At 41.0% G+C, this 12,739-nt stretch overlaps 1 protein-coding gene across 2 annotated transcripts; it reads left to right on the top strand.

Moving 5' to 3' along the window:
* Window positions 1-4,862: 4,862 nt before the first annotated feature.
* PFN2 (profilin 2) lies at window positions 4,863-11,884 on the top strand. Of its 2 annotated transcripts, none has more exons than XM_033212330.1 (3): window positions 4,863-6,085; window positions 8,246-8,438; window positions 10,205-11,884. In XM_033212330.1, exons 1-3 carry the CDS (start codon window positions 5,954-5,956, stop codon window positions 10,300-10,302), a joined length of 423 nt encoding a protein of 140 aa, XP_033068221.1. In that variant the 5' UTR covers window positions 4,863-5,953; the 3' UTR covers window positions 10,303-11,884. The 2 variants fall into 2 exon arrangements, with proteins under 2 accessions (XP_033068221.1, XP_033068220.1); XM_033212329.1 differs by having other exon boundaries at window positions 5,309-6,085; window positions 10,526-11,884.
* Window positions 11,885-12,739: the final 855 nt, after the last annotated feature.

Here is a 12,739-nt window from a genome sequence, read left to right on the forward strand (position 1 = left end):
TGAGCAGTCCTTTATAGAAAGATACAGGTATCAACAAAAAAATAGCTGTCCATGAAGTAGCTTTTGCTCTAGTTTACTGGCCAATGGACTAGATGACCACCCTAGCTGGAAGGGTATTTATGGAGGGTATTTTAAATTATTTACTATTATCTCAAGCAAATTCAAAATTCTGTTAGCAAGGAAGAAGAGTACACACTGGATAGGGAAATCAGCAATGTCTATCACATTTGATTAACCAAATTAAGTGCCACACTTCATATTTTAAATCTTGTCATCAGACATTTAAAAGAATGTATTTCATCCATTTCCACACAATTCAAAGTTCACCACCACAAAGATCATAAAGAAGTTTTCTTTTGGTTACTCTTTCTCAAGTTACCTGATATTTCAATAAGAAATGATAACTTATGATACAACCACTTGATGGACTACTGCACAGTCATTAACTACGTAATGAAAAATACGTAGCAAAAGATTTGCACAAGCACTTCACAAAAAAAGTATCTAAATGACTAACAACATGAAAAAGATGCTCACCTTTGTCATTGGAAATATGTAAATTAAAGCCATAATTAAATACCATGATACACCTAGCAAAATGTTTAAAATTAAAAAGACACAGAATATCAAGTGTTGGTGCATAGGTGGAGCAACTGAAATCCTCATACAAAAAGTATTAGAAAAATCTTCAAAATACCCTTTTCCCGCCAAATAAAGAGAAACAAATTTTGAGCAGAAAGCAGAGCTGAAGTCTGTATGTAACCAGGAAAAATGGGGCTAGTCTGAGTGCAGATGCTAGTGGCAGCTATGTGAGGAGCTGAATCAGATACTCCTGCATTTAGGGGGCACCACAGAAAGGGTTCAAGTGCCCCCAGGTTGCTAGCACCCTGGACATATAGTAGAAGCAGATACAAACTGTTTTTGAAGAAAAGTATCCACACTTTTTAGGCCATTAAATTTCCCACATATTAAGATCAATGAAATATCATTCACAATCTTTAAGATCACCAAGCATACAAGGAGGCAAGCCACTATGGGTGAGACAGATTAAAAACAACACACAACTTGTTTATATATTGGAATGGTTTCATTGGGCAAAAACAAAAATTTTAAAAGCCTCATTTAATACTGAGTACTGAGATACAGAGTACAGAATAAGTAGGTAAAAAACGTTCAAAGAAATGAAGCATGGAACCACAAAGATGGGGAAGAAATACCAGAGTATCAGGAATAACTGGGAAGATATGCATAACAATAAAATGGAACTTCTAAAATGAAAAATAGACTTTTAAAAATTAAAAAAGTCTCAATGTATGGGGTTTAACAACAGATGAAACATACTTGAACAGTGATCTGGAATACATAGCTGAGGAAATTACCCAGAATAGAGCACAGAGAGTAATAAGAAGATGAAAAAGATGAAAGAAGCTAAGAGATACGGAGAACAGAAGAGGAAACAGAAACATATGAATTCTGAACTCTAAGACAGTAAAGAGAACTGAGAAAAAGGAATTAATTGAAGAGACAGTGACTGAGAATTTTACAGAAGTGATATAAATCTCTTTTCCTAAGTAGAATAAAATAAACCCAAAAGTAGACACATCAGAGTGAAACTGTAGAAGAGCAAACACAAAAAGTTCCAAACTAGCCAGAGGAAAAGAGACAAATCATCCATATGATGCAACAGCAATGACAAAAACCAAAATGAAATCGAGTAACATCTTCCAAGTGTCCATTTTGCATTGTAGATCAAACCCATTGTTAGAGGATGAAAGTGATATAAATACATTTTCAGATAAACAGTTTCTCACCAAGAGACCTCTATTAAAGGAACTTCTAAAAGATGTACTTTAGAAATAAAGAAAAATGATCATAGAATGATCTGAGATATAAAAAGGAATAGTAAAATACAAACATGTAAGTATATATATATATACACACATACATAAATAAACATCTGTGTAAGATAGTCTGGAGAGAGGTGTCCAGATTTAAAACATTCTAAGGTTTTTGGGTTGTCTAGGGGTAGTGTTTAAGATATTTAACTTAAAACTTTATTGTATTAAATACGCAAGGCAAAAATGTAAGGGTAACACTAAGAGAATAGAAATTGTTAGCATAAATCTGAAAAAAATATGGAAGAATAAGACACACATGCCCCACGTATTTTTCAAAGGCAAGGAAGAAAAAAGCAGAGAAAAAAAATGAGACTAATAAAATTAGTTCAAACAAGTCCACATATATGTCAATAATTACAATGAATGTAAATGGAATGAACTTGCCAATTAAAGGTTATACTGCCATATTGGATAAAAAAACAAAATCCACCTGTGTGAAGTTTATGAGACACAAATAAAAAGGACAGAGAACGGTTGAAAGAAAGGTGGGGGAGAGAAAAGTTATATAAGGTAAACACCAATGAAAAGAGAGCTGGGATGTTTAATATTTGACAAAAATTTTAAGACAAAAAGCAGTATTGGTGATAAAGAGGGTAACTACTAAATAACAAAGAATAAATTCATCAGAAAGGAAAAATATAACAATTTAAATTTCCATTTTCCTAATAGCCTCAAAATATAAAAAGCAAAAATTCATAGAATTTCAGGGTAAAATGGCCAAATGCGGAATTTTAAGTCCTCCTTTTTCTTTACTGTAAAAATCATAAATAAAAGAGTGAATACATTCAAAAGATATTTGTATTAGCTTGTGGGATTAAGGATTTTTCTCCATTTTCTAAACTTTATTGCTGTGATATTGCTTTTATAATTAATATACTTTTTTTCAGAAATGAAATATGCAGGTGAAATTTTTAGATAACAGAGGGTTAATTATAGTTTTACTAAATTTGGGGGTAATTACAGTCTATAGTTTTAGATCCTGTCCCCAGTGATTATCAGGTTGTGTACATTTTAAAGATAATTTCTTGTTTGAGTTTTGCTAAAATTTTAAATGACTTTTACATGGACTCAAGTGGTTCAGACACCACTGGACTTACACATTAAAGAATGTGGTTTACTACACAGTTTCTGCTTTACTCAATAAGAATAAAATACTTCTGGAAAGAATGCATAATAATGCACTCCAAACTTGAATATGCTACTGATTGTTAATGGCTACATTATTCTGGATATTTGTATCAACAACATAGCAACAACTTTTCTAGACTTCTGCTCAGATATTACAATTATCCTAGGCATTAGTTACTCTCAGAAAAGTAGAGAAAGATGCAAATGGAAAATAAAGCAGCATTCAAGGAAGCTGGCTCTAAAGAAAACAAGCACAGGTGGCAGGGCATGGTGGCTCATGCCTGTAATCCCAGCACTTTAGGAGACCAAGGCAGGCGAATCACGAGGTCAGGAGTTCGAGACCAGCCTGGCCAACATGGTGAAACCCCCATCTCTACCAAAAATGCAAAAAATTAGCTGGGCGTAGTGGCGAGCATCTGTAATCCCAGCTACTCGGAGGCTGAGGCAGGAGAATCGCTTAAACCCAGGAGGCGGAGGTTGCAGTGAGCCGAGATCAGGCCACTGCACTCCAGCCCTGGCGACAGAGTCTCATCTCAGAAAACAAACCAACCAACAAAAAAGCACAGGTTACTTTATCACAGTATTGAAAACAGAGACAGCAAATGGACTCTCTTTGAATATATAACCTAAAAACTGAAACTGTAAAATTTAATCTATTATACAGAATTTTTTTTCAGTTGTTTAAATTTTACTGTTTGCAATTCTAGAAAAATATCATGTTGGAAAAGTAAGCAGTAATTTAAAATGAATTATATTTTGAAAAATATAGAAAAATGACAGGAATTCTAAATTTTGTGAATATTTTACCCAAGAATTGTTTTAGAATCTTTTGAGATTTGCATTCGAAAATATTGTTGGTCCAATTCTTTCACTGTTTAAAGCCAACGATAAAAGAATAGGAAAAGAATGTAGTTATTTCCAACTCTAGGCTATAATAATAAGATAATAACGTCTAGAAATTATACTTTAAAACCTTCAGAGTAAATTAATAAAAATTCAACATACTTCAAGTTATCATCACTTTACTTTTTCTATCATTACCTTTTTGTTTACTGTTTCAATTTATTGAATTATACATACAATGAAGAGTACAATAATAAATGTACATACAGCTTTATGAATTCTCACATAGTGAGCCAGTGTTACAAGTAATCTATTATTAACTTTTAAGATGATACAGTGCTATGATCGAAGGACTAAAATGATCAACATCACCATAAAAGGCAGTTATAAACAAGAACAATTAAGTGTAATTAAATCAGGTGGGAGGCACACTTAGAAAAATGAAACAATTTTTGGCTCACATTTTACACCACACAGGTATTCTGTATCTTTAGAACATGAGAAAATACATATTCTCAGTCTGATGGGTCTCCGACTTGGGTGTTCTTTTACTGTTTTCTCTCTAGTAGCCGAACATTTTAAAGGAATCAGCAGAAAAAACATCAAACTTCAGAACCAATTAGACTTTTAAAAGCAACGTTCTTGCCCTTTCCAGAGATACATTCCTTAATCCTCCTACAAATCATGACCTTACACGATAACTTTAAGGGTGAACATCAACGTATCTACATTTTGGTGCTTGCTTTTCCTAAGTGGCAGATGGTTTCTATTAACCTAAAATTGAAGTCCTTGTTGGGGGACCCCTAATTCCATGTCTAGTCCTAGTGCCCAGAGGCTACCAAAGACGATACGAATAGCTTCTCAGGCACTCCACCCACCGTTTACCTTGTTAATGCAAATCTTGCCCAGACCTGGGTCCCGAAATTATTTTACCCTGCAGAGCGGAAATGTTATGGTGTTCACTCAGTGAACTCGTCCCTAGTTTTTAATCTTTGTATTTTCTGCGTATACTTCGAGCCACAGTAACTTTCCCAGTTACCAAGAAACAGTGTAACACAGGTCGCTATTTATTTTGTTCGGAATTTACAAGCCATTTAAGCACACATGTGATTAGCAACACTAAGGGGGCTCTTCCAGGCACAGAATCCACAGAATGAGAGGCCCTTGGTACCCAAATGAAGCAACAATGAAAGATCGGCGAAGTTCAGCAAGGTGCCTGAGCGCCACGGACGCCTGCTCTGATTTCAGGTTGCCGGCGCGCGCCCGCGAGTCTGCCTTTATGGGCGAGACGCAAAAGGGGTCCAAGAAAGAGGGTGCCCTTAGGGGCTCGGAGATTAGCTTGGGCGACCCTGCCACCAGCCGCCCCCACCACAAAGAAGAGGAAACGCTCCGCATCCCGTCACCAGGGCAACTCTGCAACCCGACACTAAGGCTCAAGATTCCGCATCCCGGGCAGCGGACACAGAAGAAAAGCACATCGCGGACCGGCCGCGGAGCTCCAAGGCGTCCCTGCGGCTGCTGTTCCTAGGGTGCCGAGAGCGACAGGGCCACCCTCTCCGCCGGCCCGGGGTCCGCAGATCGGCCATCCGCCGCAACGCCACCGCGCCCGCCCGACGCCTGCCGCACGTGGCGGCCGTGATTGTCCCGGGGCGGTATCCCTCCGCGCCCCCGCCTCAGTCTCCCCCCGCCCTTCCCGGGACCCTCCGTGCCAGGGCGCCGCGGAAGGATCGCACGCACGCGCGCGCGCATGCCCCGCCGTATCCGCGGAGAACGGAGGGCGCTGCGGTAAGGAGCAGCCGCCGCCACCACCGGCACAGCCGCTCTGCAGCCTCCCGCCGCTGGTTAGTCAGCCCCGCGGCTGCGGGCGGCCGGGTGGCCGGGCGCGCTCAGAGGTTCGTCCCTCATCGCTGAACCCGCGTCCTCCCTCCGCAGCTCCTCGGGGAGGGGGGCGGTCGGTGCCTGCGCAGAGCCGCCTCCTCCCCGCCCCCGCCCCGCCTTCCCCCGCGCCGCCGCCGCCGCCCGCTACCGCCGCCGCCGCGCCTGCTGCTCCTCGCCGTCCGCGCTGCAGTGCGAAGGGCTCGAAGATGGCCGGTTGGCAGAGCTACGTGGATAACCTGATGTGCGATGGCTGCTGCCAGGAGGCCGCCATTGTCGGCTACTGCGACGCCAAATACGTCTGGGCAGCCACGGCCGGGGGCGTCTTTCAGAGCATTACGGTGAGGACCAGTGGCGGCCGGGACCCTGGTCCCTGCACCGGAGTGGGGTCGGCGGGCCGTGGGGGCGCCGCAGCGCGGGGCCGGAACACCAAGGGCCGAGCCCGCAGGTGTGCTAGGCAGCGGGCGCCGAGGATGCGGCTGCCGGGCGGGCTGGGAGGCCGAGGCCCGGGGACGCCCCCTCACCCGGGGCTGCGCTGACAAGCGGGGGCGGCGGCCGGACTCCTCGCTGGCCCTCGCCGGGCGCCCCCGGCGTTCCCAGCGTGGGTCCAGGTGCCCGGGTTGGGGGAGGGGGCACGCACCGGCCAGGGCAAGGGGAGGGGTTCCTTTTTTCCTCCTAGTGCGGTTCCCCTAGGTTCTCTTGAAGCCCTGAGGTTTGCTATGCACGTCCTGGGGTGGAAGCGGGGGTCGGGGATCCGGGCCGGGGAGCGCGGGTCCCGGGTAGAGGTCCCCAGGCTTCCTGGCCGCCTCTTGCTCCGCGGACAGCGAGCCGCCCGCGCCTCCGGCTGTGGGAGGCGGCGGCCCCGACCCGGCCCCCGGGATTCTCGAAGCGACTTTGCGTAGGTTTGCCGATGTCCAGGCCTCTGGGGCTTGCGAGAGATGTACGCCGACCGCGTAGGTGGATTCGTGAATCTCGACTTCAGCTGTAGCTCTATAGGTTGTTTTTTTTTTTTTTTTTAATTCTCCAAGATGGCGAACTGCCATTGATTTCTCTCCTTCTCATATGGAGATTCATCGATATACGGTTATCCCCAGTTACGCAACATAGCTCAAAAAAAGGGGTGCTTTTCGGGGGCTTTCAATTATCTGCGAAGACCAGCAGCACACTTCACTTCTCCAAGTCCCTCCCTCTTTAGTGGTGGCAGTAAAGGAACTAATGCAGTTTTATGCTTCACATTGCTTGATTTTCTTGAGACTTGATGGTTTTGAGTTGGTGGCAGTATGTTTGGGGAATATTTGCCACTAAGCCTCCAGCTAATTGTTTTGCCTGTTTCTTTCTGCCCAAGGCTGTTTCTAAAATCATGATAATTGTGTTAAATACGAGACCATTCCTTTAATTTCTTAGCACCACGCTCCCTTCCCATTAAACACCAAAATTCAGGTTCCTTATTACGGATGCTAATTATTCTTTTAACCACTTAACGTGGTTTAAAGTCTAACTTTAGAACTCAGTCCTTGATGCTAGTACTTTAAGGTCTCGTATACCCGCAGTGGACTACAGTTCTTGCGGGGAATTGGCATCTGGTCATCAACTTTTTTCCTGCAGTCCTCTTGTCTTTGTGTGTGAGTTCCCGCTGTCTGACTAGGAAGATTGCGGGAGTGTGCTTGGAAATGGCTGGGGCCTGCTATGACTCTGCAGTTCTGATGGGGGCGACGCCTTCCTTCTTATTCATGGAATGTTAGAATGCACGTTTTCTCCTTTCCGGTTCTGGTGGCTACCTCAGTTTCTTTCCCAATCTCCCTCCATTTTCTCTGTTTTACTATTGCCTACCGCAGTGCTGTAGACAGAATCCACTTTGCGTTTGCCCAGAAAGAAAACTGATTACTGAGATGGGAGGGGAAGGGAAGTTGGAAAGAAACAGGAGTCGTGGCTAGAAAAATAGGAGGGAAATATGAATTTGGAAAAGCACTGATGTCCAGGGATTGAAGTCCATATCATCAGGTATATTTCTAGTTATTCCAAGCAGAGAAGTGAACAAATCAAAGAACAGGCTTTATTTTGGGAGACTTTGAAGCAACTTGAAATGTGATGAAACATGATTTACTGTAATGGGACTGAATATGATAGACCAGCTGTGTTCAAAGAGTTGATAGCTGCATTTTTACCATTACGTGAACACTTTCAGGCACCAGCTGACTTAATACAGTTTATAAATAACTCTTTAAGTTTGCACTTTGTCTAGTGTCAACTATCAACTATTTAGAGTTTCTTTGTGTAGACTGGTCTTGGTTAAGAGACGACACCGTTAACTGAAATCAAATCAACTGATGTAAAAGATGTGATTATATAGGATTAAGTAATTATTAAGAAAAGGCTGAATCTTGGTTTTACGTTAGTGAAATGTGGCTGTCTGGCATAGCACACAGCCTTTCCTGTTAACATCAAGCCCTAAAAGGAATTAACTACAACTTCATTTTTTTTTTCTTTCTGGTGGGGGGCAGCCAATAGAAATAGATATGATTGTAGGAAAAGACCGGGAAGGTTTCTTTACCAACGGTTTGACTCTTGGCGCGAAGAAATGCTCAGTGATCAGAGATAGTCTATACGTCGATGGTGACTGCACAATGGACATCCGGACAAAGAGTCAAGGTGGGGAGCCAACATACAATGTTGCTGTCGGCAGAGCTGGTAGAGGTAAGTAAGGCATTCTTTTGGTTAAAAGTTGCATGCCACATTACGACTTATTAAGCAGTTTCTTTTAACATTTTGAATAATAGTCCATAATGGCTATTAAGGTGGTTTTTGTGAACTGCCCAGCACTATGGAGAAGCACTGCTTTAGTTTTACCTACTCTACAGCATCTACAACCTGCCCTCTTAGATCCTGATTTTGTTCTAAGGTAGAATATTCGTATCAACTCACTTTCAGCTTTATTAAACTTAAAAGTCTCTTAAACTGCTTGGCATGTCAAATGACAATCCTGTGGTGGTTCAGATTGTTAAATTGTTGGAATCACTTGGTTATTTTAGTACTTTGCAGTTTGTGTTTGACCTTTGGATCTCTTTTCTTTTTTTTCTTGCTTGTATTCTTAACCATTTCACTACTCAGCATAAAGAAGTAAAAATTAACATCAGTTCATTTTTCAGTTAGGAACTTTGCTGGGGAAAAGATAATTAGATGAGGATTTTGGAGTAAGTTGTCCATTCACTGAAATAGTTTCAAAAATTGTGTGTCTGAGACTTAGATTTGAAAAGTAGGAAATTACATTTCATTTGTATACTTGGTCCAAAAATTCAGGTGTCTCCAGACTGTTGTCAGCATTATAGAAACTCTTAATTGTACTAAGTCTCCCTACTTTTTCAAAATAAACTTTTGAAATTGAGGTATATTATGACATCTGATTGATTTACAAATACATTTAAATGGGTTAACGCATAGGAATATTTTGTAAATATAGAGTGCTTCTGTAGCTTCACATAGCTGACTTGGCACATCTAATTTTAATAACAGCTCTACCATGTGAGGGCACTTGAAGCTGCCCTGAGTTGTAATTTAATGCTGTGGCTCTACCAGCTCCCTGTGATTATCCTAAAAGTTACTCGTAATTCTGGTGTGAGTTGATGTTTATAAGTATTTATAAGAAAATTAGATGACTTTGAAATAGTGACAAATCTCTTTAAACCTTAGCTGCGCTATATGCTAAAAAGAAGCGTCAAGCACAAGACAAAAAACCAGAATATTTTATACTCTACAGCACTACTGACATCTAGTGGTAGTGCATATAAAATTTGATATACACATATATTTTGGGTTATAGACCTTTGAATTGCATCATACAAGAGCGATTAGAAATCGTAAACCTATTTTTTTAGACGCAATTAAAAACAAGGCTAGTACAGTGAAGTTATCAGTAAGCAAACACCTTAAATAATTTAATTTGGCCTTTTCTGAATGATACTGAGGATGCTACTTAAAATTTGATCTTCATTTTCCTTTGGAAATAATAGATACATTTAGCCTCACTGGTAAAACGTAATAGTTTAAACTTGTCAAGCATGTTAAAATTTGGGGAGAGTTTGTAAGTAAAAAACTCCCTAAGTTTATTAAGTTTATATGTTTGGGGCAAGGAATAACATGTACTTGACATAAGCCAGAATTTTTTTGCCCTAAAATAGAAGACAAATGATCACTTTTTTTTTTTCCCTGTAGTGTAAAGATAGTTGTATAGAACTTTTACTTGCATTGATTGGGCTTCCAAGATGCATTCAAGTTTACTATTTTCTGTTTAGTATATTACTAGTTTGAAAGTTCTTTTTGGAAACCTACTTGATTTCAGTGCTTGGCAGTTCATGGAAAACTAACTTAATGTTAACTTATTAATCGGGGTTCTGTCTGCTAAAACTTATGTGACTTTCTTGATTAACACTTCTTTTGAAACACTTTTCTTCTTTCTCTTTCAGTCTTGGTCTTTGTAATGGGAAAAGAAGGGGTCCATGGAGGCGGATTGAATAAGAAGGCATACTCAATGGCAAAATACTTGAGAGACTCTGGGTTCTAGCTGCTAGGCAGACTGTTAAGTATTAGGGGAAAATTGCTCTTAAACTTTCCTAGCTGTAAGCTTAAGTCTTAATTCTGGAAATTTTATTAGCAATGCAGGGTGATGGGGTATGAACCTGTGTCTCCTTTGTATCCCTCTGTTGGTGGGGAAAGGTGTCTTTCTTTCTGCCCTCCCCCCCCAAATAATTTTGTTCACTTTTGTTTTGTTTCCTTGTGTACTCCAGCATTGGTTATAGTCATGGGAAAGGAAGGTGTCCACGGAGGCACACTTAACAAGAAAGCATATGAACTCGCTTTATACCTGAGGAGGTCTGATGTGTAAGCAGCCTCTCCCCATCTACCTAGCAACTGTCTTCATCAACAACCCTAATTATGGTCACAATGCTACCAAACTATAGATGGTAGCTAATTTTTCTTTACCTATTTTCTAATGTCATGATTCCTGTTTGCCCAATGGATCATTTGTATGTTAACCACTGTATGTAACCAACCCTTATCTGGCAACATAATTGCAGCACAATAATGATTTGCATGATACCTTGAAATTGGGGGGAGGGGGCATGCCAAGTTGGGCATCACTTTGTCTTAGCAATTAATGGGATATTGATTACTAAAATAAGTTAATATTAAGCAAGGTGCCGGTTGTACAATCTCTGATCAATGTCTTTTCAGCACTTTGAGCATTTACTTGGCTCATTTAGTCTTCCTTTTGTAGCGCATGGTTGGGAGGAAAAAGTGCATGCATCTTTCCTTCACTCTTCTCTTTTTCCTACCCCACCTCCCTTCGCACATAGGCATTTGGTTTGCTTCCATCTTTTTTTATGCAGTGCCTGTTTTTTTTAACTAATTAATATCCCTTTTGTTGATGAGCTATTGAGAGCTGCAGTAGTTTGCTTTTAGTATTGTTGTTGCACTTGAGACAAACCTTTATTCATAGTGTCTACAGGACATATGAAGAGTGCAATGGCAAAACAAGAGCAAAAAGCACTTCCTCCCATGACCTTACAGTAACCATACTGATTGACTCCCCAGGGACATTCCATCATTGCAATAGCTCAGATTTTTATTCCTGTCTTTTTCTTTGCACACCAGCTCTACTCTTTAGTAAAATTGTAAAAGGCTGCCATTATGGACATTAGGTATCCCAACATAACCATCTGGAGTGTGTCCAGTTTGTTCTTCATAGGACCAATTTTTATTTGCAGCTTGAGTTTTTATATGAAGTTGCATTATTGTGGACTTGGCTGTCTTGTGATGAATTTTTTTCATATGTATTCTGTGCCATACTATTGTTAAAATGAACTGTTGCTATTGTGAGATGGATTTTAACCGACCTATTAAGGGTTTCTTTCGAATGGCACTACTTTAGGGACATTCTAGTATTTGCTTCTATTGTTTGGGCCTTGTGGATAATGTACAGATTTAAAAACAAATCTTGTTGCTGATTTGTCCATTTCTTTCCCTGCACTTTGTTACATCTGGGATACAGTCTAACTCATCTGATTTAATATGCATTTAAAAAAATGCCATAACTATTAAACACCTTGTTTACAGACAGATGAAATAAATTTATTCCAACCAAATACTCTAGGCTCCTGTTGTTTATATAAATTGTTGGCTTACTGTTAAAAGCTGATTTTTGACAAAGTGGGAATACACAGAATAGGCCAAAGTCTGCTGCAAGCATAAATTTTTTTTTTTTTTTTTTTTTTTTTTTTTTTGAGACGGAGTCTCACTCTGTCACCCAGGCTGGAATGCAGTGGCACAATTTCGGCTCACTGCAAGCTCCGCCTCCCGGGTTCACGCCATTCTCCTGCCTCAGCCTCCCGAGTAGATGGGACTAGAGGCCACACCGCCTAATTTTTTGTATTTTTAGTAGAGACGGGGTTTCACCATATTAATCAGGATGGTCTTGAACTCCTGACCTCGTGATCTGCCCGCCTCAGCCTCCCAAAGTGCTGGGATTACAGGCGTGAGCCACTGCGCCCGGCCGCAAGCATAAAACTTTAATAACATTCAGGTGATGGCCGACTTCAAGTAATATTACAGATAAAGTTAGTGCCTGGGAATTTCTTTTTAATGGGCTTTGATCTGTTACACATAGCTTTTAGTCATTTCAGGCTCATCTTCAGGCGTATGTGAGAAGCAACTGACATCTGCTAGAAAATGAGTATTTTCCTTTTCTTGCTGGTTTCTAGATGTGCAATCTAATAAACAGTAAAGGGAGTACCAAGAAGGGTTTCTGCACTATTGTGGATTTTTCTGTGTTGAAATGTCGTATAGTCAGACTTGAGATTTGGAGGCTGTGTTGGCAGGCTGAAGTCAGCCAGTTGGGGCCCTCCCACATGAGAGCAGAAGACATTCCTTAGGCAGCATATAAGGTAATTGGGATGCTTTTGCACTTTTTGGCTTTGTAGTGACATGTTGACCATGGCTAT

The sequence above is a fragment of the Trachypithecus francoisi genome, unplaced genomic scaffold, assembly GCF_009764315.1.
Source record: "Trachypithecus francoisi isolate TF-2019V2 unplaced genomic scaffold, Tfra_2.0 Lachesis_group0, whole genome shotgun sequence".
NCBI lineage: Eukaryota > Metazoa > Chordata > Mammalia > Primates > Cercopithecidae > Trachypithecus > Trachypithecus francoisi.